At 31.5% G+C, this 27,448-nt stretch overlaps 4 protein-coding genes and 1 pseudogene across 5 annotated transcripts; all 5 read right to left on the reverse strand.

Annotated features, from left to right (window-relative positions):
- Positions 1–1,159: 1,159 nt before the first annotated feature.
- Positions 1,160–7,035, reverse strand: LOC123010826. Its single transcript, XM_044407972.1, has 2 exons — positions 6,754–7,035; positions 1,160–2,697 (listed from the first exon to the last, which is right to left on the reverse strand). The coding sequence occupies exon 2, from the start codon at positions 2,695–2,697 to the stop codon at positions 1,285–1,287; it is 1,413 nt and encodes a 470-aa protein (XP_044263907.1). The 5' UTR covers positions 6,754–7,035; the 3' UTR covers positions 1,160–1,284.
- A 906-nt stretch (positions 7,036–7,941) lies between these two features.
- On the reverse strand, positions 7,942–11,265 carry LOC123010827 (annotated as a pseudogene).
- Positions 11,266–11,297: 32 nt separating this feature from the next.
- LOC123010825 (juvenile hormone esterase-like) lies at positions 11,298–13,197 on the reverse strand. Of its 2 annotated transcripts, none has more exons than XM_044407971.1 (7): positions 13,062–13,197; positions 12,877–13,014; positions 12,483–12,828; positions 12,253–12,437; positions 11,849–12,196; positions 11,656–11,803; positions 11,298–11,606 (listed from the first exon to the last, which is right to left on the reverse strand). In XM_044407971.1, the coding sequence occupies exons 1-7, from the start codon at positions 13,188–13,190 to the stop codon at positions 11,323–11,325; spliced, it is 1,578 nt and encodes a 525-aa protein (XP_044263906.1). In that variant the 5' UTR covers positions 13,191–13,197; the 3' UTR covers positions 11,298–11,322. The 2 variants fall into 2 exon arrangements, 1 of the variants encoding a protein (XP_044263906.1); XR_006413113.1 differs by having other exon boundaries at positions 11,464–11,606; positions 11,656–11,793; positions 13,062–13,193.
- A 57-nt stretch (positions 13,198–13,254) lies between these two features.
- LOC123011922 (juvenile hormone esterase-like) lies at positions 13,255–19,035 on the reverse strand. The gene is made up of 13 exons (XM_044409629.1): positions 18,898–19,035; positions 17,933–18,413; positions 17,705–17,892; positions 17,329–17,652; positions 16,296–16,443; positions 15,955–16,238; positions 15,053–15,205; positions 14,870–15,007; positions 14,664–14,823; positions 14,235–14,611; positions 13,850–14,185; positions 13,649–13,796; positions 13,255–13,601 (listed from the first exon to the last, which is right to left on the reverse strand). Exons 1-13 carry the CDS (start codon positions 19,030–19,032, stop codon positions 13,294–13,296), a joined length of 3,180 nt encoding a protein of 1,059 aa, XP_044265564.1. The 5' UTR covers positions 19,033–19,035; the 3' UTR covers positions 13,255–13,293.
- A 64-nt stretch (positions 19,036–19,099) lies between these two features.
- Positions 19,100–27,378, reverse strand: LOC123011846 (juvenile hormone esterase-like). The gene is made up of 8 exons (XM_044409495.1): positions 27,333–27,378; positions 27,217–27,288; positions 22,954–23,144; positions 22,428–22,908; positions 22,207–22,388; positions 21,809–22,153; positions 21,611–21,758; positions 19,100–19,442 (listed from the first exon to the last, which is right to left on the reverse strand). The coding sequence occupies exons 1-8, from the start codon at positions 27,376–27,378 to the stop codon at positions 19,159–19,161; spliced, it is 1,749 nt and encodes a 582-aa protein (XP_044265430.1). The 3' UTR covers positions 19,100–19,158.
- Between the last annotated feature and the right edge of the window lie 70 nt (positions 27,379–27,448).

Genomic DNA, 27,448 nt, shown 5'->3' on the forward strand with positions numbered 1-27,448 from the left:
TGCAAAAGCTTGATACAATTTCTGTGTTCATTTTATTTTAGATTTTTTTATGAAGAGGTACCGTAATTACCGTAATTACAACTTTATCTTGGTATTTTTTATTGCCTTCAATTTGTCACTTTTCACGCAGCTTTTTCTATATGAAAAAGCGGAGCTTTTTGGTTTTAAAATTCAGTAGGCTTCATTTGTAACATAGATTCTTCTTTTACCCAGAAATCAAATGTTTGACCTATTTCACTATAAAAAACGCAGTTGCGACGTTGCCATTGTGACAGTAGAAAAGTCCCGGAGTATACAGGATGTTCCGTTTTTATTGTTACAAACTTAAACAGGTGATAGAATATTTAATTTTAAGAAAAGTTTCCTATGAACATGTACAGAAAATGTTATGTAAGCGAGCTACACCCCCTGAAAAAGATGCGTTTTTAATAGGGTTTTCCTACTATTGCAGAATAGATAAAATTACAACAGATGGTACAGCTGATTACTTTTAAACACCTGAACGAATTTAAAGATCAGTGTCGAAACTTTTAATCACGGGTTTCTTAAACGGTGATACAAATTTGATTTTTAATTTTTATCCTTTTTATGGTCTGTAAGACAAATTGTAAACTGATTTTACTCAAAAACGGTAAGTTTTATCTAAAAAAAGCAAGAGAAAAACTATGAAATTTAGAATTTTGTAGCTGAAAGTGGCAAAAACCAACAACCAAAACAGTTAGGGTACTTTTTACCCTAAACCCCCCAGTTTAGGCCGCCCCTGAGTAAAAATTTCAACATTTTATCTTTGAATTCATTTGGGTATATAAGGTTATTAGTTGTACCAAATTTTGTAATTTTATCCACGATGGTTTCTGAAATATTGGAAAAAATCTATTAAAAGTTGCACCCCTTTCAGGGGATGTGGCTCCCTTATTAAAATTTTTCGATATATGTTTATAGGAAACTTTTATCTTAAAATTGAATATTCTATCACCTGGTCGAATTTGTAACAATAAAAATGGAACATCTGTATTTTCGACAAATGCAAAACTTTTGTTAGTGGTTTAAACACGTCTTGAAGAATTTATTTTTTAGTAAGTTAATTTTTATAAAAACGATTGAAATACTCATAAGTATCTGATGTGTGTCAAATTGGACAAAAATAAAACAACAGAAAAATAAAGTACATGTATATTTTAAAATTGTAAAAATATATTACATTAGAATAAAAAATAAATTGTCTGGTCTTCTTGTTTGATTAAATAAAATACTGAAGCACAAACTAAAAATGAAGTACAGGTATTAATTAGATGAAGTTGTAGTGGCAATTTCTACAGATGCAACAGTCGTAGAATTTGTAGTTTCTGTCGTAGTGCTACTTGTAGCTTTATTTTTATGTTTTCTATTGGGCTTAATTCTTATCTCAGCATACCTCCCCAACCTAGGCGAATCTTTGACTTCAGCTTCAATATTCATCATTTTATCTGGTTGAAACCACTGTATATTCTTATCATCCTTAATATCAATCGACTTTTCATCCACTGAACCATTCCAGTGAATGGGTGCCACAGAACAAGTACCATTCTCACAATCCTCGATAATATACGGATACGTCTGAGGCGGGTACATGTACGGAAACCCACTCGCAGCCCCAGCATAGCTCTCATAACCATCCCACCCATACCCACAAGTCCCAGTTTGGACACAGGAAGGTACATGGGCAAAACCGGGCCTGTAAAACGGCCCTTGTCTATAATACGGCCCTGCACCATACCCATCGTCGTAGCAGAAATTCGAACATTTGGTCAAATCTTCCCGTTTGATGTAGTGGTCGTAGCAGCCGTCGCAGGTATGTGATTGGCTGTTCCCGCACGTGACGTAGGGCCAGGTTGGTTGGTAGGCACACCTAGGCTGCGGCTGCGGGATGTAGACTACTTGCTGTCGACAAGGTTGCTGTAAATTCACGTCATTGTCGCAAATTTCGTGCTTTTGGTAGTGGACCACGGGGGCGGTGCACATACTCCCACAGGTTTTCCTCCGGACGTGGAAACACCTCATAAAGGGAAAATCGTTCTGAGGGACGCATTGCCTAGGCCCTACAGACATGCAACATTGGTCCTTTGACGTCTCCTGGACGTAAATCCCGAAATAACCCCCTCCGCGATACTGCCCTTCATTCGTGATATTATTCAAAACCGTGTTGTTAACATTAATCGGTAAATTAATCAAATTCGTATTATTGATAACATTATTCAAATGAATCACTGTTGTTATATTGTGTTTGCTGGTGCTTTCATGTCTTTGGGACATTTGGGACGTCTGGGAGGATGGTGTTTGAGTTGCCCTGTCTAGACACCGTTTTTTGCAGGAAGTTCTGCAGGAGTTGGAGCGACATTCGGCTCGGCAGGTTTGGTGGCAACAGTTGGTTGATGTGCAGGAGCTACTTTGGCAACATTGTCCGCAACAACTGTCTTTGTGGCCGCAGGAGTCGCAGGAACTGTAGCTACAAGTGTTACAGTCGCAATTGTCGCAGGAATCTTCGTCGTAGCAGTCAGTCGAACGCTTGGTACGACGACGTTCCATACAAGCGCGGTATTTTTCGTATTCGGATGTCATATTTTCGCAATCGTCTTGAGTTGCCGTCTCGCATTTTTCTTTCTTGGGAGTGGTGCAAATAATGAGGGTTGAGAAGAAAAAGAGCACCAATAGTTTCATCTGAAAGAGAGAGGACAAGAAAATTAATAATGGCAATTTCGCAAAATTTTAAAAATGAATCTGCATTTTTCAGTTTTTTAAAAGCAGTTCAATAAGTACTATAAGTATTAGATTAGTATTATTATTTATCTAAAATTTTGACTATAGCCATAATGGTTTAGATTCTGCTCAATAAAAATATTTTTAAGATGGTAGCACTTCCGGTTACACCGAAAATGGATATCAACTTTGTTGTTTTAAATAAAAAGTTATGTTTTTGCTGCGTTTTTGGATTACTCAAGTGATTTTGAGAGTTTTTATCAGACTTCCCTATACCTTAATTTAATCGTTTTTGAAGTATTTAGACTTTTTTGAATTTTTTTTAATTTGTATTTTTCTCTCCAAAAATCGATAACTCTACCATTTTTCATTATTTTAAAATCGTATTTGGACATATGAAAAAGAAATAGAAATCTTTTCCTCTAAAATTTAAAGTTACGTTTGGGTAACTTCAAATACGTATAACTTAATTGTTTTAAATTGAAGGCCCCAATTTTTTCTTCATTAAATAAAAGAGAATTTAATTCTGCATCGATCTGTATCAATATTCCCTATACCTAAATTTAATGATTTTCAAGTTGTTTTAACTTTTTTTTACAATGGAAGTAATTTATTACTGTCCATGGTAGTTTTCGCATAGTTTGCCACAGGGGCGGACTGGCCAGGGGTGCCGGGGTGCCACAGCACACCGGGCCCTCGTGTCTTACAGGGCCCCAATTATGGTAGGCTCTTATTTTAAATTAAATGTTTCTATACGTATATTTATTAATTTATTATGTCAAGAGCCCAATCAAATAAGATCAATTTTACATTTTTTTAAATAAACTTTCCACAGTGCAGGAGAAGGTTGTACATAATTTGAAATTACATAGAGCTGATTCCATAAAGTGCTGAACTACGTTTTTCGCCGAAGCTAAGAGTGTTTGTTTGTAGGAATTAAAAATATAGCCAAAACAAATTCGTAAAACTTAAAGCAAGTCTATAATTTTAATGATTTTAGTTCAGTTTTATTTATACGGTCCTAAGCGTATGTAAGAAAAGTCCGCGTGGTTTTATACAAGATATCGTTTTTACTTAAATTTATATGTTGGCATAACTAATGGAAAAATTATAAATACTTACAAGGTTATACAAAATGATTTTCGACTAGTCGCCTATGGATTTTTCATTTAAAATAAAAAATGCCACTTTAAAAAATATTGAATTTAATTAACCCTAGGATGCATAACGTGGGTATTTTGTATCAAAATTTCTTTTTAATTTTAATTTACTCATAATTTTATAAGATTTTAGTTAGGCCTTCTTTATAATGTTGTTAACATAATAGTTGAAGTTATATTTTACAAAGATTGTAATTTACAGAATAAAAAAATATTTTTAGTAATTACCCAGGTGTTTAAAGGTATTCAAACTTTGTCTGATTTTCAAGTCAGTTTTAAAAGATATTTGAAAATTTATATCAGTTGCATAAACAGACCAACAAGCAACACACCAGTGAAAAATTACCAACCAAAAAAGTGTTTTATATGAACAACAAAAGAAAACCGCAAATGCAACCTAGTGTGTGTACAAGTAGCGAACCTATGTGTGAAAAACACTCTRTATAGATATAAAAATAAAGAATATTAATAAAACGTTTGTTTAAACAAACAATTATTATTTTAACAATAATACAACTTGATAATTCAAATCTCGGTGGTCAAAATAATGTCAAAATGCTCTAGGGTATTTTTCTGTTGGTTGTATCCTAGGGTTAACCTCAAGTATTAATTTATTTCGATTGACGGCTGTCACTGTTGACAGATCTATCTAGTTCAAAAATAATAGATCGGGACAGTGTAATTTACATGTAAAAAAATTCCATATAGGCGACTAGATGAAAATCATTTTGAAACAGGCTGTATAAACTTGGTGCACAGAAACGAAAAGAAAAAAAAAGAAAATTTCAAGCAGCTCTGAACACTTCATCAAAAAATGTTTTTTCGTTTATTAAACCGTCATGATCTCAACTGAACGTGACGTCACACCCTCAGTAAAGGAAATAATTAATGAATTTAGAAAAGGTAATGAACACTTCATCAAAAAATGTTTTTTCGTTTATTAAACCGTCATGATCTCAACTGAACGTGACGTCACACCCTCAGTAAAGGAAATAATTAATGAATTTAGAAAAGGTAATGCACTTCTTTAAAAAAAATATATATTGCATTAAGTGGTAAGTAGTTTTTATACATATTTTATTGCATTTATTGGTCCCTCATTTCAATTTAGCACCCCATGAAAAAATTTGCCAGTCCGCCACTGGTTTGCCATGGAAATATTTCTCACTGAAAAAACGTCAAGTTTATTTTCACAATTGTGTTATTCTTTTCGTAAATACAAATTAAATTTATTTAATCTAAATTTGAATGACTATGATATTCTATTTTTTTCTTATTTCTATGCTAAACTAGCTATGGCTAATGAATTTTATACAATATAAAGAAATTACTATAACTTGAAAACTGTAAAACATAGGTAGGTATAGGAAATGTTAATACAGATCAACACAGAACTAAATTTTACTCCATTTCATTTAGAAAAATTGAGTTAAGAGTATTTGAAGTTTCCTAAACGTAACCTTACATTTTGGCGATTTGTTAATTATTTTTTTGAATTATGAATAAAACAAAGGAAAGATCTAACCTTTCTCTCTCGTATACCCAAATGTACGGTTTCAACATAACAAAAAATGATAGAGTTATCGATTTTTGAACAGGGAGATTCAAATCCAAAAAAATCTAAAAATTTCAAAATATTTCGAAAACGGTTAAATTTATGTATAAGAAAGGCTAATAAAAACTCTCTCCAAATCACTTGAGTACCTAATCCAAAAATGCAATACAAAACATAGTTTTTTATTTAAAATAACAAAGTTGATATCCACTTCCGGTGTAACATGAATTGCCGCCATCTTGAAAATACTTTCATTGTGCAGAACCTAACCGATTATGGCCAAAAACAAAATTTTAGATAAATAATGAACCAGATCAGCCTGTATACCTGGTCGAACTAATATTTAACTGATATTTAGTACTTATTATTTTTTCAGAAAAAAATCGCTATTTACAAGACAATTTTATCTTGTATTTTTTAAATTATACAGGTTGCGCCAGAACTCGCTCCCCAGAGAAAATTTTCTAATGATACTGATGATCTTGTATGTTTTTTTAAAATTATTTGGTAAAGGGAGAAAAATTTTGCCAATAAAAGCCACAAATAACATTAAACAGAGTTACAATTTAGGATACAATTTCCTTGTTTCCTCTTTTAATAGCCTGTAGCAAAAAAACATTGAAAATTATTTTTCCAACAGAAATAAATAGAGTCAAAGTGCAAAGTTTAAACTCTCATAACTTCGAAATTTTTATAAATAATTTTTTTTTAAATTTTTTCCATGTTCCTGGTATCTTACTTTATATGGCATTTTTCTCTGGGGCGCGAATTCTGGCGCACCCTGTATATTGCGATTATCACTTTAAAAATTTGACAAAATAAAAAGTTGAAAGTTAATTTACCTAATTTATTTTTGATAATAATGATAATTGATATTACTTAATTAAATTAAATTACATACAAGATGGTGATCAATCTCGAACCAAAATTTAATTCCTTTATTACGTTATTTACCTTGTATGGCGGTTGGAGTGAATGCACTGCACAACTGTATTTACGTTAAAGATATTAAAAAAGGATAATGTGTAACATAAAATTAAAAAACTAACAAGAAATAATATTGAAGAGATTAAATTATGTAAATTAAAAATGCTAACAATTTTCAAACTTATATTTTTTTTATGAATAATGTAAATATATTATTCATAAAAAAAATAAAAAATTAATAAATTGTAAGAGAAATAACTGATAGTAGCTTGTAAAATAAATTTGGTAATTATTCAACATTACGAACCAAAAATTTAGACGAACTGTTTTTTAGTAATTTATAAATCACTACATGAATATGAAAATTAGAAATACCTTTGAAGGGATTGGTTCCTGCACAAGTCGTTAACCACCACCTTCACCACATCGACTAATGCAATATCTCTGCGACAATAGTCTTATTCAGGTCTATATAATCCATAACTATATCTTTTCTGATAAGACGGTAATTACAAAGTTTTCACTTCCTACGGTCTTCACAAGGTACAAATCATTGCTTCGCGTGGAACCTCGACACTTCTCTAGTTACAAGAAGTCATCATAATTTTTGGCAAAACTTTGTACTTTTTAATTAAATTTTGATGGAAATGGATATTTTTTGGGCCTTGTCGGCTTTCTAGAAAAATAATGTTATAAATCTCCCATAATTTTTTCCCCTACTTTATTATCTGCTTTGTCAAATAGTAAAAAGAACGTTTCTTCTGTTTGAAAAATGTCAAACGGAAACACTGTACAAATTTAACCTTAAGCAAATATTTGCCGTGACAATTTAGTATGAATAAAAATGTTAACCCACATTTCGATAATCGATATGGACCTAATCACAATAGGTGCGTTGAACTTTCGTGCGATAAAACTCTTTCATCTTATCTTAATTTGCCTTTGGGATTATAAAGAAGCCAATCCCTCAAAAGTCCCCATTGCTAATTTGTGTTTGTCCATAAAACGTAATGTTTGCATTCATCTGAATATCATATTTTTCGTAATTTTTTTTGAAGACGAATGAACAATCGCGTAATGTATCCGAGTTGCAAATATTAATTAAAATAAAGTTACTTTACTTTCCTTTGGAAAGTTTCTTACCTTTACTTGAAACTTTACAAAGGATTCATTTTCTGTCTAACTTAAATGATGATGCGGAGACGGGCTTACAAAATACTTCAAAGCAATATAGACTTTGAAATTTAGTTACACATTTCATATATTTAGTTGTGATTACGAAAGTTTCCACCCTATATTTTATTCAAGATAGTTGGTTTTAATAATTCGTTTTTTTCGGCACAGAGTTATTATTTATCTATTTACTGTTACATATTTGTGTAACATTTTTCCGTTATTTATCTATATACTTAAAGATTAATAACTGTAAAGTCTTTTGTCAATGGAGAAATTCTCATTGTTTGATCACTGTTTTCACGTATTGTTAATACACTTTAACCGGGTAAAACTCTAATCTAACAAGTATTTCCAATAATTGTTTCTTAAAATATCAAGAGTTACACATCAATAATCAAACAACGCTTTAATAAATTAAAAAAAAATTCTAACGTGTTTGGTACAATTTGTAAAAATTGATTAAACAAATTTCTTCCCTGAAGGACTCTCTGAATAGATTTTATCCCAAAACGATAAAGTTTCATGAACCAGCTTATCGTGCAACGTTGACTCTTTATCAATATCCAAAATCCACATTTGGTCTTTGTTGACACTTTTCCAAATATTTTTCTCAAGAGCTGGATTTCCAAACCGCGCGAAATTCGCCCACCATTGCACAAATTTGTTCACAAACTTGTACTCCCAAGAGGTTAAGTTTGGAGTAAAAACAGTTTTAAAAAGGTATGGAATATCGTCACAATGAATGGCACCTGAAATAAAATAAAATAGGAGTATACAGGATGTTCCAATGAAAACGAGCCACCCTGAATATCTCAGAAAGTAAAAAGACTTTGCAAAAACACCGAAACAGGTCGATTTTGTTTCCGAGGGGGACATTTTTTGACGTAATTTTTAAATAACCCCCAGTAACCCTTCAATCCCCACTTGTAGCACATCAAATGAAAGCTATTTTGGCAAGGTTTTCAAAACTTTTTACCAAAATTGAATCAAACATTTATTCATGAGATCCGGGTGTTCTAATAAAAACGGACCATTTTAGAAAAAAATTGCAAAAAAAAACCGAAACAGATAAATTTTGTCTTTAAAAGAAACATTCTTTAACGCAATTTTAAAAGCATCTTCACTAACCCTTTAACCTCTAGGCCACTTAACTCTAAAATGTCAAATAGCACCAAACACTACTGATACAAAAAATGAAAACACTTTTAAATGCTTTTTAAAAGCTTTTTTCCAAAATGAAATGATTTTTATACATTCATAAATATCGGCAAAAAACTAATCTTTCAGCAGTCAGTATGTACAAAGGGACTTAAGAACTACGAGTATATTGCTATTTTTTAGATACTTACATTAAATTATAAGAAACTTTATTACTTCTTGTCCTTTAGTCCGATTATTTAGACAATAAAAAGTTTCTTGTACTTTATTTTAATAGTTTTTATTAGAAGTAATTACTAATTAGAAACATTATTTTGTGTGAATGAATAGATAATCCCATTCAACTTTAGAAAAGAGGCTTAAACAACATTTTAAAAACACTTTTATTAAAATTAAAAACGCTTTTAAAATTGCGTCAAAAAATGTCTTTTTTTAAATCATAATTAACCTGTTTCTTTTTTTTTGCAAATTCTTTCTCGTTCGTTTTTATTAGAACACCGTGTATTACAAGAATGGATGGTTTGATTCAATTTTGGTAAAAACTTTTGAAAAGCTTGTTAAAATAGCTTTTATTTAATGTGTTACAAGTAGGGTAGTGCTATTTAAATTTATAATGTTGGGGTGCGTGGGGGTTAAAGGGTTACTGGAAGTGATTTAAAAATTACGTCAAAAAATGTCCCCCTGTTTCGGCGTTTTTGCAAAGTCTTTTTAGTTTCTGAGATATTCGGGGTGGTTCGTTTTCATTGGAACACTCTATATATTTCAAAAAATTACCTCTTTTTGTTGTTTTATTTGAAAAAAAGTCAACGATGTTTCTAGCGACATTTGAAAGAAGTAGATTGGGTCGTTGGAAACAAGTGCATGTTTTTTCACCGAGGAATAAATTCCATAGACGAATAAACAAACCATCACCGACCATTTCGTAAAATTTGTGGTTTTTTGGACCAATTTCTTCATTCCCAAAATACATTTGTTGGATTTTTTTAGACAAAGTTTTGCTCTTTTCACTTCCAGTTTCATATCCGAGAAAGTGTGGGACATTATTTTCAAAATTTTGCATCAGGGATTATTCTTGTCGGTTTGTACGTCTCCACAACCATACCTTCACATTTTGCGAAACCTACCATCAAAGGTAGAGTTTGCAAATTTTTTGCCAAAATAATATCGAGTGGTTCTTGGGGCATAAAAGTTTCTTTACCGTGATCTATCACCAAGCCCCAAGCATTTTTATTACTAGGAGCCAAATCCTGGTGAAAATTAATCAAGTTTAAGTAATTTTGACATGAAATATATTACAAATTCAATTTTTTCCTGTAGTTGCAGTATCACTTCAACTGGAACATTTTGAAGTCGTTGCAACATTTCCTTGTCGTTCATTACACCAAAAAAATAATTAATCTCTCTATCACAACTTCTCCCTCTTGGCCATGGATTTAAACCACACCCACTTTGCATTATCACTTTATGGAATAAACCCTGAGACATTGGCGATAACATTAAAAATGTACCGCTGCTCCTCCTGCACTTGTTCCAAATATTGTAACATTGTTTGCATCACCACCAAAGTGTTTGATATTTTTTTGTATCTATTTTAGGGCCATTACCATGTCTTTAAACCCCACATTGCCTGGAATTTCCTCTCCCAAACTTAAAAAACCTTAATCAAAAAAATTAAAATAGGTTGCAAATTTTTGTAAACACCTAATAAACCAAGCCTGTAATTTATAGTAACTAGAACAACATTTCCGGTCATTAAAAATTCCGAGCCGTATATTTCCGAACTGTTTGAGCCACTTGTAAAGCCCCCACCGTGAATATAAACCATGACTGGTAATAAATTTCTTATGCTAGGTGTGTAAACATTCAAATTTAGACAGTCCTCCGAACCAAGCATTTTTTTCGAAAATAAATCCTTAGAGTAACAACAAGGCGGTGGTGGTTGTGGAGCCTATAAAGTTTGATTTGTGGACAAAACATTTAGTTTTAATTTGTTAAAACCTTGAAACGAAGATTGCCCAAGGGTGGTTTTGCGTAAGGAATTCCCCGAAAACTGTGAAAATTGTTGCCATCAATATCTTTTGAAATCGTTCCCATTAATTCACCTTGATCTATTTTTACCAGTGTTGTAGTCATTTTATGAAAGCTGTTTAAATAAAACTGATAACTCATGTAAATGTTGGTTGCAGAATTTCTCTTTCTAAGTTAATTATTGTTATCCTGGTTAGAAATAAGCCTAAGTTGAGTCCTTAAAAAATGTTTATTGAAACCAAAACTTTTTCTTGAATTTGACGGAGAAAAATTTGAGTTGATTTTCGAAATGTAAAAATTTATTTGCAGGTTATGAATAACCAAAATTTTCAATTGAATTGTGTTGTACATACCGTGATTTAAACTGTACAACTTTTTTTTTGTTAAAAATATTTGAGACTAGTTTTAACATTTCTTTGTCAAAAAATTGAACACAAACATACACATACACAATCACTATTAATTATTGTTGCACGTAGGTACTTAGGTATAACCCAATATTTTCAACATAACAAAAAATAGTTCTAAAATCTGAAAAATTTCAAATGAAACACTTCTTGTAGAAATTTTTTATTATTTTAATTAAAGTTTAGAAAGCATGGGATTAATTTTGAATATTTCATCCCAAAATGCCATTCTTTCGGGTTCAGGATTGACTTTCATCTTCATTTCTGTCCCAATTTCTAGATAATTTATTTTGTCAACTTGTACAGGTTTCCATTCAGGAGTGGGATTGCCAAAACGGGCAAAATTGGTCCACAATTTTGTAATTTTCTTTTGGGAAATGTCTTCTACACTACCTGGCACTATTTCAGGTGTAAAAATTGTCTTAAACAGGTAACCTAATTCGTCACCATGATAGACACCTAAAATTTCTTTCAAAATTTTGATAGACACTTTTAATAATAATTTTACCAGGTGCTGTAACTCCTGCCAACTTTTTGAAAATATTTAGATCCGTTTCAAGAGTCATTTTGTAAAAATATATCGGTTTCTTTGAAGTTCTTGATTGGTATTTTACAGAAAAATAAATGTCTCTCAAAAAACATGTGTCTGTACATAGCTACAATTTTTTTTTAACTTAATTAATTTTTTGGAAACCACTTACGTCATAGTACTGTATTGCATTTTCTTCTCTATTTTGTTCAACATTACCAAAATAAAAACGTTTAATTTTGTCAGCAACGTCTTTAGATATTTTGCTTCCTCTTTGAAGATTGAGCGAAAATGGTACTGACAGTTCCATATTCTTCAAATAAGGTTCTCGAGCTCTGTTTGGTATTATATTATCAAAAGCCATGCCTTCTCTGGCATTGTATCCTATCATAAACGGGACGTGGTTATAATTCCCTTTCAAAATAATATCAAGTGGTCTCTCGGTCAAAAAAGGCTCTTCCTTTGATGGTCTTTCAACAACAGCTCCGAAAAAATGGTAATCATTTTCCAGAAAATCTTTCTGAATTTGCAACAAAATAGAAAATAAGTAAATACTACACACATGTTGAATCTTACATTGTCAATTTTTATTTGGGCTTTTAACAATTCTTTAGCTGGCATATTTTGCAAAAACTTGACTAATTTTCGATCACCTGAATTGGAAAATCCGAGAGTTTTTGCAATTAATTTAGCCGAACGTTTGCCGAAAACCCAGGTATTTAAAGCACTCGAGCTTTGTGCTATAACTTTATGCAACAACCCTTAAAAAATTTATAAGTTGGAGTTTACATTAAGAAGTTTTTCACCTTTAGTCATTGGAGACAACATTAGGAGGTGTGCAGCAACAGCACCGGCGCTTTCGCCAAAAACTGTAACATTGTTAGGATCACCCGAAAAATGGTGTATGTTTTTTTGCACCCATTTCAAGGCCATCACCATGTCTTTAAAACCCGCATTCCCGGGAATACCAAGAGAGGAGTCGTCCAGACTCAAAAAACCCAAAATACCTAATCTGTAGTTGATTGTGACCAAAATTACGTCTTCGGTCATTAAAAATTCGGGTCCATGAAGTTCGCTTTTGTTAGATCCGGTCATAAAAAGACCACCGTGAATATAAAACATTACTGGTAGATTTTTTCCATTTTTTTGCAACTACGATTTATCAGTTGGAAAACAATGACACAACAAAATATGAAGTACCTGAGGAGTGTAAACATTCAAATTTAAACAATCCTCACAACCTATGAATTTTCTTGTCATAAAGTGTCGTGAAATACTTTCGTTCCCTTCTTCGGTGCAATTTTTTATGTCTTGCCATGGCTGGACGGGTTGAGGTGCCTAAAATTTCGCAATTGTGCAATTTTTTTTACAGTGGAAATTTTTACTTTGAAGCGTAGTTCGCCTATAGGTGGTGCAGCGTATGGTATATTTTGAAAACTGTAAAACTTTTCCCCCCGAGCGTCTACACCAATTTTACCCCTTATTTTGCCACTCTCTATTTGAATCACAACCATGGCAAAGCCTTGCACTTACTGGAATATATTGCTTTATCATCGGTTGATAACAAAGAACTTGAACTTTGTCTCATGTACTTTATTGAAAAAAACAGTTAATGTATTACAATTTATTGTTAGGATTAATTTTTAAAATTCTCTGCCAAAAAGCCATTCTGTCAGAATCTGGATCAACTCCAGTGGTCAGTTTTGTCCCAATATCCAAAAAGTTCATTTCGTTTTGGGTCACAGGTTTCCATTTTACGTTAATAAGGGAATTTTTTTCTTTCGGATTGGGGTCACCATACTTTGCAAAATTCGTCCAAAGTGTAACAAATCTTTTCACAGCAATGTCTTCGTCACTCCCTTCTTCTATATCAGGAGTCAACAAATTTGTAAACAAGTAACCCAAATCGTCAGCATGCGAAACACCTGAAATTTCATTACAATTTTTTCGTTCAAAATATACAAAATCAAACCTGGCTCAGTTATTGAGAAAAGATTTTTGAACATATTTAGACTAGTCTCAATCGACATTCTATAGAAATAAATAGGAACTGAAGATGTCTTGTTATGGTACTTGACAGTTTGCCATATTTCTCTCAGGAAAAAATTATCAGTCTCGAGCTATAATAATTTGTATTAATTTTCGTTTTTAAAGGTGTGTCGTAATAACTTACTAAATAAAATTTGTCCTTGTTTTTATCAGTAGGTTCTTCATTTCCATAATAAAATTCTTTAATATTTTTAGCTACTAATTTTGAAATATCTGAACCCCTTTGAAGCTTCAAAAAATTAGGAACAGCAAGCTCAAAATCAGTTATTGGTTTAAAAGGTTTAGGTCTTTGTAAAACTTCAGACAAAATCCCTTCTCTAGTGGTGTAACCTATCATTATTGGTACATGATTGTACCTCCCGGATTTCAGTAAATCAATCGGATCTTCGCACAAAAAAGCACCTTCTGATTTCTTTTCAATGACTGGCCCATGTGGCCTGACTAGACAGGCAATAAATGGCTAAAATATCCAAGATAGTTTTGACAAAATTAAAACTGTGACAAATTACATCATGAATTTTTTCTGCAGCTAAATACAACTCCTCGATTGAAAGTTTTTGTAAAACTGTTAAAATCTTCCTTTCGTCTGTTGTTTGTATGCCTAAAACTTGCCCCAACTCTGTTGTATATCTCCGACTTTTTGCCCAAATATTCAAAGCGCAACCACTTTGCAAAATTGCCTTATGGAAAAGGCCTTTGGCCATTGGGGATAAAATAAGGTAATGTGAAGCAGCAGCTCCGGCACTTTCCCCGAATATTGTTACATTATTGGGGTCGCCACAAAAGTGTACAATGTTTTCCTGCACCCATTTTAAGGCCATTACCATGTCTTTAAGCCCGGCATTGCCTGGCACATCCAAATCTGGATCTTCTAGACTGAGAAAACCTTCAATGTTTTATTTTAAAAAATTTTTGCAAAACGAAGAGCATTTTGTTACCTATAATACCAATTCTGTAATTGATTGTGACTAGAACTACATCTTCAGTCATTATGAATTCAGGTCCGTATATTTCCGAGCTTCCGGAACCGGAAGTAAAGCCACCACCGTGAATCCATACCATTACTGGCTTCAAAAAATTACTCCCTTCTTTGGGTAACTAAAAAATTTTTTTGTTTTGCTGTTTTTCTCTAAATAGTAGTTACATCACGAGTGTAAATATTGAGTGTTAGACAGTCTTCAGAGCCGATCAAACTTTTTAATACAGGGTGTCTAGAAATGCATGGAGTCCCGTCTTGTGTGGCATCGCGGATTCCTGACCAAGGTTCTGCCGGTTGTGGTGCCTAAAACATTTTTTTTTAAACTGTTTAAATCAAAATAAAAATCACCTTGAATCTGAGCGGACCTATTGGCGGTTTAGCATATGGTATTCCATGGAAACAGAAGAAAGCTTCGTTATTAAAATTTTTTCCTACTTTACCACACAGTTTTCCGGTTGATACTTTAACAACAGGTTGCCCCATCTCTGAAATAAATGAAAACTATGGGTTAATGCGACGGTTCCGAAGTTTATTGCGTGACCCTGAATAATCATGCAACTCATTTCATTAGTCGCACACTGTGTAAGGCGATTTTTCTTATCGGCTTATCATTTTTATTTGGGATTTTATGTTTTCTGACAACAGAATGAGTGATAGTCCAAAGATCGTTCTGTTTTGAGATGTGTGATTTTTATTGAATTTTCTAAAGAAATTACAGCATCAAAGATCAAACTTGTAAAGACTGAAATGTTTTTCTTGTTTAAAGAATAACTTTTTCCAATTTTACTCATTGAGATTAATCTAAAAATCGATCAAAATGACCAGTAACTCCCAACAAAATTAGAAATTTTGAAGCTATTTTATCTGTATTATAAGTTGCATATCTAAAGGCGACTCGACTGATTAGAGATTGTCCTTGTTTCTCCGTGATTTCACTAAAGAATACTTAAAAAAAAATTATTATATATTTTTCGCATAATTTTTGATCCAATATAATCAAAATCAGTGTTTTGTTTCTCAAGAAAGGGCTTTTTTTTGACATACATACCTTTTTTTTTTCTTTTTCTAAAATATTTTAATTGGTGATTGATGTCACTACAACAAAACTTGCGTTACCACTGATTATGTAACGATTACACGTGCGTTTCATCCATTTGGTATTTGTTGTAGAGCATTAACCTAATGCGTCGAAATCACAGGTATTTTTTAAATATAATTTGTCACTAAATGGTCTCAAAATTTATTTAAATTGCGTACAGTGGATTCATGTTATAAATATTAGCCCAAAAGTTCATACGTTCATGTTCTGGATTAATATTAGCTGTTATACTCTTTCCGATATCAATAAAATTAATTTCTTCCTTGTTGATGGGTTTCCATTCTGAATTATTTGAATTTGGATTTCCACTTTTGGCAAAATTTGTCCAGATTTTCACAAACCGCTTCATTGATATTTCTTCCAAACTTCCAACTTTTAATTCAGGAGATAATTTTGTTTTGAATAAATAGCCAATGTCATCTCCATGACACACTCCTTGAACATTTTATTACACTTTCCGGTACTCATTAACAATTAAATTGGTGTTTTTACCAGGAGCACTGATATTTCCAATTCTTTTAAATACGTTCAATTTTGTTTCTATGGACATCCGATAATAATAAATTGGAAATTGTGCCGTGACTGCATGTTGACGAATTGCAAAAATTATGTCTCTCAAGAAATATGTGTCGGTGTGAATCTAGAAATATATTATTTTTATCGTTTTCAAGACAAGAAAATCTGGTGTGAACATCACACTTTCCTTATCCTACTTATTTGGAAAACAATCTAATAACCGACAATAATTTAGTGTAACCTGCTGGATTACACGCGAAATAGATCATAATTGTCGCGGGTTTGAGTTTGGGGTGCAGTTTTTTTAGTTCGGTACCCATTATTATTATTATTTTATCACATTTTTCTGTTTAATAAGGTTATACCAGGTGAATAAAAAGTATGGAACCAAACGTTTTTTTGCTTAAACTATTTATTTAAAAAAAAAACTAATTCATGAGTGATAAAGTACTATAAAAATGTGATGATTTAACAAGAATAAAATTTTTCGAAATTTCCTTTTATTTTTGAGTTCTACAAAAAAAAAAAAAAAAATATGGCAACCCACTATAAAATTATTTTTCTCATAAAAGCTAAACTCTAAAGATTACAACTATCTGCTTTATATTTAATTTTTTCAAAAAAATTTTTTCACATAAATTGCAATTTTGACAAAAAAAATCGCATAACTTAAAAATAAAACAAAATTTCGTTCTAAAAATACGATCACATTTTTTATATTACTTTAATTTATATTAATTATTATTTTATAGAGGCAAATGATACAAAATAAAACCGCTTGGTTCCGTACTTTATATTCACCCTGTATATTTTTTTAATAAGGTATAATTTTTTTGGTCTTTTGCTCTTTGCCGCCGAACGGTGCGACCGATTTTTATCAATTGTTTCGTGCTACGTCCCCTTGCTACAAGTAACTTACATATCAATTTGCAAGTTTCTAGCTCTTATCATTCAAATTTCAGCCGATTACAATACTTTTCTTGTAGGATAAGAAATGTAAAAATCTTACCAAGTAAAAATTGTCTAAATTATTTTCCGAATTTGGTTCTCCGTAATAAAAATCTTTAATTTTTTTGGCTATGTTTTTTGAAATATTGGACCCACGTTCGGCTAATGATGGGTGTACAAATTCTTCAAAATCATTCGGCATGCCTGGCTTTTCATTTTTCCTCATCATTTCAACAATCATTCCTTCTCGAGTTGTGTACCCAAAAATCATGGGAAGATGATTATAATGTCCAGATTTGATGATCTTGATTGGTTCATCTGTTATAAATGCTCCTTCGCAAGGATCCTCAAGGACTGGAGCATACACTTTTTTCAAACCCCATATCTACAAAAAAAATTAATTTAGAAATACAATAATCTGAATGAATCAAACCAACATTTGCTATTTTTTCTGAAATTTCCAAAAGTTCATCAACTGGTAAAGTCGACAGACGCTCCAAAATCTCTTTTTCGTTTATTGTTTCCATTCCTAAAGCTGAAGCTAACTGTTTTGAAGTATCACGAATTCCTCTGGCAAATCCATTTAAAGCACACCCACTCTGGGCTATAGCCCTATGAAACAGTCCTGACACACATTTACCAAATTCTTGCACATTTAAACTCACCTTTGGCTAACGGTGACAAAACGAGATAATGGACAGCAGCCCCCCCAGCACTTTCACCAAAAATTGTCACATTGCCGGGATCCCCCGAAAAATGTTTTATATTTTTTTGCACCCACTTCAATGCCATTACCATGTCTTTCAAACCAGCATTTCCGGGAATACCTAAAGACTGATCTTCAAATCGTAAAAAACCCAAAATTCCTAGTCGATAATTAAGAGTGACCAAAACAACATCTTCAGTCATTAAATACTCCGGTCCGTGCAAATCAGTGTTACTTGATCCAGTTTTAAATCCACCACCATGGATCCAAACCATCACAGGTTTCAAATTTTTATCGTTTTTGGGAGTATAAATGTTTAAAAATAAGCAATCCTCTGAACCTTGAGCTGGGAGATTGAAAAGCAGGTCTTTGCTGTAGCATTTATTTCCCTCATTTAGGGCATCACGAATGCCTTTCCAGGGTTTGGGTGGTTGTGGTGCCTATTTATTTTGTTAAAAAAATAGATAAAGAATTATACCAGGTGAATAAAAAGTATGGAACCAAACGTTTTTTGTTTAAACTATTAATTTTTTGGAAAACTAATTGATGAACGATAAAGTACTTTAAAGATGTAATGTTTTATCAAGAATAAAATTTTTCGAATTTTTGTTTTGTTTTTGAGTTCTACAAAAATATTATTTTTTTAAATAGCAACCCACTATAAAACTATTTTTCTCATAAACGTTATGATCTAAAGATTACAACTATCTACTTTATATTTAATTAAAAAAAAATTACATAAATTGCAATTTTGACTCAAAAAATCGCATAACTCAAAAACATGACAAAATTTCGTTTTCAAAATACGATTTCATTTTTTATATTACGTTAATTTATATTAATTATTATTTTCTGAAGACAAATGATTTAAAAAAAAATCGCTTGGTTCCATAATTTATATTCACCCTGAATGTAGGTATTTACTTTGAAACGCAAAGTTCCTATGGGGGCTTGTGCGTAAGGAATCCCTTGGTAACTATAAAATTCTTCACCACTGATATTCCTACAAATTTTGCCGAGAAGTTTTCCCTGTTCGATGGTAACAATTGGGTTAGACATGGTGTCAACTTACACAATGTGTAACTATTTTCAAACTCGGGTCATTAGGTGTAATAATGCTTATCGGTTGGTGATAACATAGAATAATTTATTTATTAGAATTTTTCAAATGATAATAACAAAACTTTAAATTGCATAAAGTGGCTTATTTTTGTATAATTCTTCCCAGAATTTCATTCTTTCTGGCTCGGGATTAACTCTGGCATTTAAATTCTCCCCAATATCGATGTAGTTGAGTTCATTGATCTTTACTGGTTTCCATTGCGGTTCATCTGGGTTACCATTTTTGGCAAAATTTGTCCAAAATCTGACAAAACGTCTCACTGATATTTCTTCCAAAGATCCGGGACTCAAGTCTGGTGAAAGTTTGGTTTTAAACAGGTAACCAATGTCATCACCATGAGCGACACCTTTGACAAATAAAAACAGTTTAAAGATTGTCCAGAATTTTTGACTTTAAGAATGTATTTGGATTAGTTAGTAAATATAGGAAAAGTTGCTAGCCCGTGCTAAGTTCGCTTTAGGGGAAGCACTAAAAATATGCCGTTTTATACTTTTTAATACATAATTAATCCACAACTAATGTATGTTATAAAAATAATTGTTTCAATCTTAATTTAAGGTTGAAATAAAGCATTTTGTGATATTTTCAATCGATTTGGCTCAATTTTAAGCCGGGAATCAGCCTGAATCAAAGTATTTCAACCAAATCCTGGCTTCAATAAGAGTTTTCTTTCAATTTGAGCTAATTTTCATTCAATTTTTCTAGATTTTAATACAGAATTATTTCGAAATTAATTTAAAAAACGGTAAGTTTTAAGGAAAAATTGGTCATGTACAAAATAACAGCTTATTTTGTACTTCCTACAAGATGTTTTTTTGTGGTTTTTGTAAAGGGTGTCCCAACAGGAACTTGGGGATTTAAATTTCACATTATTTATTTGAATAAATCATTAACTATAGCTTCGACCACTTCATATAATTTCGTCATAGAGTTGTTGTGAGTGTTTTTTTTGGTTTTTTGGTCTTGGGAGTTGGAGACGCAACTCTTTGATGTTTTCCAAAAAAAACGCTTTTCTCACCCCTTAGACTCTCATTCATAGAGTCGTAATCGTGACCACCAATCAGTTTCCTCAAATCCTCAATTTTTGCGTTTAATTCCACCTCGATGGCATTTGCCGAAATTAATTTGCATATCTTTGATAAATTTATTAAAAATTTAAAAAAAGATTCGAAATGTTGTTCCACATGTTCCACAAATGTCTTGTTCCACATATAATTTTGAGGTTTTTACTTTATGTTTATGTTAATAAATCGTTGAATTTCTAAATACTACGCATGTTATTTGGAATTTAAATCCACAAGTTTCCGTTGGGAAACCCTTTATCTTAAATAGTTTTCAAGATAACCGCTAGTAAAAATACCACACTCTCTAAAAATTTGCGTAGGGATTATTGTAAAAATTGTAAACATTGTGATTGGGCCATTAAAATAATGTAGGTAAAAAACCAATCACTCTACACCTTTTTCAAGTGTAATTCAGAAACCATTACATGTAATTCAGAACAGTAAATAAATTCAATTTCATGTTACAAGTAATCCAGAAAATATCAATTGTAATTCAGATGAGTAACTTACTGTTATCTCAAAATGAAGTTACACATAACCACGTGTTATTTTACTTTCAGAATTAAATAATTACATAAACTTGCCATTTTGCAAAATAAATAAGATATTTTATTTTCAAAGGAATTTTGGTAATGTAATTTTTTAATAAAAATAACGAATTTTGAATTACAATTGACGAATTTTCAATTACAAATGACAAGCTCTGAATTATAACTAACACTTTCTGAAATACAATTGACTAATCTAAATTACAATTAAAGTTTTCTGAAATATATCTTAGGCTTTCTGAAATACACTTGAAAAATTAGATTAGATTCACTCAAAAATTTAATGCAATGATGTGATTGGCCCGTTTGAGATCGGTCATTATTATACTGTATGTAACCTTGGAAAAACCAATCACTTTAGACTTTAGTTTCAAAAATGTTTTTTCTCTGTTTAGTTCTAATTTTTAATGAGACCTCTATGGGATTTCTCTTGTGAGATTTGTGAGTATTTTGACAAACAATTTGTACCTTACTTTTTGTTGTACACTTCTATTCAAAAAAAAGAAGCTTACAAGTACAGTTGGAGACAAAATACTTTGGTCGTCAATGTCACTTAAGTGACATTAAATTGTAAAGCATGCTTTAGGATTGTTAACCTTATTTTTAGGTACTGTCAATCATAGTCGACAAGTTGTTCATATTTTTGATAGGAAAATATAATAGCTGTCATTAATTTGAAATTGTCATTGATTTTAACGTTAAAGCTTGAGTTACATTGAAGTGTCAGAAAAAGACCAAAGTATTTTGTCTCCAACTGTACTGAGCCCAATTTTAACAGATTCAATTTTAAATTCTTTAGTTTTTATTTTACTTTGCTCCATTTTAAATTCTTTAGTTTTCATTTTACTTTGCTCCGATTGATTTAAAAAGTTAAATGAAAAGTTTAATGAAAATTATTTTACCTGGTGCTGTTATGTTTGAAAGTCTTTTCATGATATTCAAACTAGACTGGACTGACATCTGGTACAAATAAACTGGAAATTTTGAAGTTGCAGCATGGTGTTTAACAGCAAAAATGATATCTCTCAAGAAATAATTATCAGTATGTATCTGAAAAAAAAAATTACTTTTAGAACACTTAAGGTAATATTTGGATATACTATGTAGAAATTGTCTAATTTGTCTTCGGAGTTTGGTTCCCCATAGTAAAAATCTTTGATTTTCTTAGCAATTTGTTTCGAAGTTTCAGAACCTCGTTCATCCTCCAGAGTGTAAGGTATTGCGGCTTCAAAATCTCGAGGCATGGTAGGTTTTCTCGGCTTTATCATTTGCTCAATCAACATTCCTTCTCTTGTAGTAAAACCAAAAATTAAAGGAACTTGATTGTAATTCCCTGACTTTATAATTTTGAGTGGTTCTTCAGCTATGAACGCATTTTGTGACGCCTTTTCAATAACAGGAGCGAAGGGTAGTTTGCCACCTCCATTGTTCAAACCTTCACATATCTTAAACAATTAATTAAGTAATAAATATTTTACCAAAAGGAAAACTTGCTTACTGTTACTAATTTTTCATAAAGTTCAAACAGTTTTTCAGCTGGCATTTGCACCAGTTTTTGCAATATTTCTTTCTCATTTTTAGTGTTCAATTCGGTCGACAAATGAGAAACAATATCACTTCGCCCTCTTGCAAAAGTATTTAAGGCAGTTCCACTTTGTGCTATAGCTCTATGAAAAAGCCCTGAGAAAAAAATATTTTTTTGTTTTAGTTAAACTAAACCTTTAGCAAGTGGTGACAAAACAAGGTAATGTACTGAAGCTGCTCCTGCACTTTCGCCAAAAATGGTAACATTGTTGGGATCCCCGGAGAATTTACTAATATTTTTCTGCACCCATTTCAAGGCCATTACCATATCTTTCATACCAGCGTTCCCAGAAACATCCAATGTAGTATCTTCCAATTTGAGAAATCCAAAAATTCCCAATCTGTAGTTAAAAGTAACCACAACAACATCCTGAGTTAGCAAATACTCAGGCCCGTATATATCCGTATTGCTTGAACCACTCTTAAAAGCACCTCCATGGATCCATACCATCACCGGTTTTAAATGTTTTGAAGACACTTCCGGAGTGTAAACATTCAAATATAGGCAATCCTCCGACCCGATTACATTATAGAAAAGCATGTGTTTGGCATAACACGCGTTTCCCTCCGTTGTCGCGTCTTTGATTCCCGTCCATGGTTCCGGTGCTTGCGGGTCCTTAAAAATCTGGTTAGGCCTGGAGTAAAAACCGGAAAATTTTACCTTAAACCGGAGCTGACCAGTCGGGGGTTTGGCGTAAGGAATGCCTTGAAAACTACAGAAATTTTTGTTGTCAATATTGGTTGAAATTTTTCCCCGGAGTTGCCCCTGCTCTATGGTTACGATTGGTTCAGACATGATGAAAGCAGACCAGGCGTTTAAACCGAAGGTTAGGAAAATAATGATAACAGGAACTGGCATGACACAGTCGAGAGATGATTAAAGATAACACCGGTTCAAAATGTTTACTTTATCTGATAAAATAGTGACTTGCAGGAACAAAGTTTTTAAAAATTATTGCAAAACGCAACATTTTATAACTTTTGTTTATTATTTACATTTCACGCTAAATTTTCTAGTATGTTGATATGTGTACGTAATATAGATAATTTGTACTGTATTTTATTGGCCAAGACAATTTACATGTTAGCTGAAAGTTTACATTCAAATACAATAAGATAATAATGAAACATCGTTTAATGCCATTAATTTGTTCTTCAAAGTAGAGACAAAAGTTAAGCATTTTTTTAATTCTGTTTTTGCGTTATTTTTGATAAGAACTGCAATAATTCAACTTTCTTTAGATACTGTTTTTTCCTAGGAAAATAGGTTTCAATTAATTTTTTGTAATTAATTTATACTTCTGTTACACTGAAAACAATAGAAATGGTATAAAAGGCCGTTAATATGCAATGTGTAAAATAATTTTAATTTAATAATCAAAGTACGTAATTGTTTAATTTTGTACTTTTTTCTTATCTTATATCGTATGACCAAATAAATTTGGTGGCAAAGTACACACTGAAAAAAAAACTCGAGTATTTGCTTTATTCAAAAAAAGTGTACTGTCACTATTTGTCAAATTCAAAATAATGCCAAGTGCCAAAAAAACATTAAAACTAAAGTTACAATCGACAGATCGAATTATGCTTTGATAAATTAATGATGACAGAACAAATTTTTCTGAATAAAGCTGAGATTTAAATTTTGTTTCTCAGTGTTGACTTTGATCATAAATTAATTTGATCACACAATAAATATAATATTGCACAAGCGACATACAGGATGGTCCAAAAGTCTGGAAACGATTTTATTCTGGCGAAACTATCAATTTTTTTTGGAAAATGAATTTGTAGTGTTTAGTGGCTATAAAAATGTTATTAAAAAAATTGATTATTAATTAATTGTTTATACTTACGAGATAAACATAGTAACAATTTTTTTTAAATGGAAACCTACCACAATTTTTTGTTTAGACAACGAGCTTGTTACAGGAATTGATGCTGTGCAATTTTTTTTAAACCTCGCACTTTTTTGTTAAAAATATGTTTGGCTTACAAGAATTAAAGAATTTTTTTGAGTAAACTACCAGTTTTTTTGGAAATAACTTAATAAATGTTTAATGGTTGCAAAGGAGATGTCAAAATATTTTTATTTTAGTTAATTGTTTAAACTTTTGAGATTACCGTACTAATAATTTTTTTCTTAAATAAAAACGGTTTTTTATTTATTATTGTAATTTTTAGGCGTGTTTTGATACGATCTTCTTGTGATTCAAGAACCAACTAAATCGGTCAAAACAAGCTAAAATACTATCAATTTCGATGTAATAAGATAATTTTTTCGTAAGTTTTAAAGAATTTTTTTTTTAAATATTACTTCAGAAATGTCATTAATTGGTAAATTTTTGAGTTGTTTTAACAAAAATTTTAATAATAATTGCGTTTCCATCTGAAAAATATGCTACAACACTCGAAAAGGCTAAGCTAAGCTAAGATAATGTCGTTTTCGACCAAATTTTTTCACATATTTTTTTAAAAATTCGCGAAATAATTCAGTTTTTGATTGAAAAACGTGCAAAATGGTTGAAAATGCAAAAATAGTGTAATTTTAGAAACCAAAAACCTTTAATAAAACAGAAAAAAATTAAGCGTTTGTTTTTTGTTTGGCTTTTTTACAAGATTTTGAAAGCTTTTCCTAGTTTATTGCACTGATTTTATGTGCCTGATTTTTGTTGGTTTATGGGTCTTAACTAATTTTTTCGGCGAATTTTCTGGATTTTCAGCTTATTTTTGTCTAAATATTGATCAAAAACAGGTATTTTCGATTTATATTTGTAATTTTTAAGCGTGTTTTGATAAAATCTTTTTGTGATTCAAAAACCAACTAAATCGAGCAAAACAAGATAAAATAATATCAATTTTGTTGTAATAAGATAATTTTTCGCAAGTTTAACGAATTTTAGAAAAAAAGTTTTTATTCAAGAAAAAAAATATTATAACTTGTAGGTCAAACATATTTAACAAAAAAGTGTAAGGTTTACAAAAAAATTTTTGCACAGCAACAATTCTTGTCACAAGCTCGTTGTCTAAAAAAAATGTGGTAGATTTCCATTAAAAAAAAATTGTTACGATGTTTATCTCTTAAGTATAAACAATTAATTAGTATTAAAAATTTTGAATAGCATTTTTATAGCCATTGCACACCTGTAAATTTATTTGGCAAAAAAATTGATAGTTTCGCCAGGATAAAATCGTTTCCGGACTTTTGGAGCACCTGTATGTTATTTAGGTACAAAAATAGAAATAAATGTATAATACAGGGTGCGCCCCAGAAAACATGGAAAAAATATTTAAAAAAATCTATCAATATAAACTTTCATGTTATGAGAGTTTAGATCTTGTATTTTGACTCTATTTATTTGTGTTGTAAAAATAATTTTACATATTCTTTTGCTATAGACTGTTAGAAGAAAAAATAAAGAAGCTGTATCCTAAATTGTAACTCTGTTTACCGTTATTTGTAGCTTTTATTAACAGAGGTTGTGTATCTTTACTAAATAATTATGAGAAAACATATACAAGATTATCAGTATCATTAAATAGACATAAAAAAATGTCAAATGTCAAAAAATTAATGTCAAAATTTTTTGGCAGAATTTTTTAAACATTTTTTCCATATTCCTAGTATCTAATCTTACTTGAAATTTTTCTCTGGGGCGCGAGTTCTGACACACCCTGCATATTTGTATGTTTTATTCATTGAGATACTTTTGTATTTCATATAAAGTTTTCCCCTTGGTTTCAAAAACAAATTTGTAAATTAAAATCGTGTGAATCAAGGTTGAAGTGGCAAAAAGAAAAAATGGTTTTTCCATTCCGTAACGATCTGACAATTCTTGAAACAATTTGATAACAAAAAGTGTGATAACATAAAGATATCCTTCGTAAAAAATTGTGGCAAAAGTTTTGGCATTCATTGGGAAAAGTTCCCCCAAAATTGATAAAGGCACAGGCGTCAAAAAACTATAAAAGACTGCAAAACCTTCAAGAAATAAAATTGGGAGAACTGCAAAATATTTCGTGTTTATCATATTCTGTGACTGAAAATGTAAGTAAAAGGCGAGGAGAAATAAAGTGATTGAGCAACCAAAAAAAGAAATCAAAAGTAGGGGTCGACGGCCGATTTTCTGAGATACGAAAGAACTCAACAATGCCATAAATAACCTAGTTAGATAATAAATTAAAATTATAGATAATGGTGATAATTGAATGAAAATTTTCTGGAAAATCAACTGGGCGTAAGCATCAAGAGAGGTAATCCCAGTCATTTGTTTACCATTTAGTAAAATAAAAATAATAAATAACGCTTTTCGGTTCGACTTTTGGCTTACTATTTCAATCACATTTGCCTTCTGTTTAATTTGGGTAACAAGAGACTCTTTTAGATTCTGAAACTCGTCAAAAACATCGCGTGTACCCTTCAATTTGGCCAAAGTCTTTTCAGCCTCATCACATTTTTCAATCATTATTAAATAATACGGACTTTCAGGCATCCAAATAAAAGTCAATAAAAAAATAACTGGAATGGTTGAAGAAATCCAAGATGATGTTTTGATCGACACATATGAACCTAGAATATTGATAAATAGAAATCCTGACAGTGAAAAAATTGTAACAAGTGTGCCTAAAAAACCTCTGATTTCTGGATCAGCAATTTCTCCAATATAGTGAGGTATGACACCAATCGCTATGCCAAAAGCAACACCCGATAGAATCCGAGCTGTGCAAAAAATTGGAACGGAATTGGCAAACGCTAAAATCACAGAAGATAAAAAATTGGGCCAAAATGTCAATAGTATAGTTTTTTTGCGCCCAATTTTATTGATAAGAAGGCAAGACACAAGACAGCCTACTAATCCACCAATACTCATGGACATTGTGATCCATGACCCTTCCACACTTGTAATTTTTATCGTGTTGGTACCGTTCAACAAGACAGGAATGTAAACCGAAGTCCAGGCTTCATGAATCCCGGATGATAAAACAGCTAGCGATGCTACAATATTTAAACTAGGAAACGAAAAATTTTTTTCTACTTACAAGTCACAGTTGCCAGGAACTGGTATGAAAAAAACACACGTTTCATCGTAGTTGTTCACTCTTGTGAAATACTTCAACAACATGAAATTTATTACTTGACATGTGAGGTAACGGAA

The sequence above is a fragment of the Tribolium madens genome, unplaced genomic scaffold, assembly GCF_015345945.1.
Source record: "Tribolium madens isolate multiple individuals breed KSU strain unplaced genomic scaffold, Tmad_KSU_1.1 Scaffold_91;HRSCAF=231;Tcas5.2_LG7, whole genome shotgun sequence".
Classification (NCBI taxonomy): domain Eukaryota; kingdom Metazoa; phylum Arthropoda; class Insecta; order Coleoptera; family Tenebrionidae; genus Tribolium; species Tribolium madens.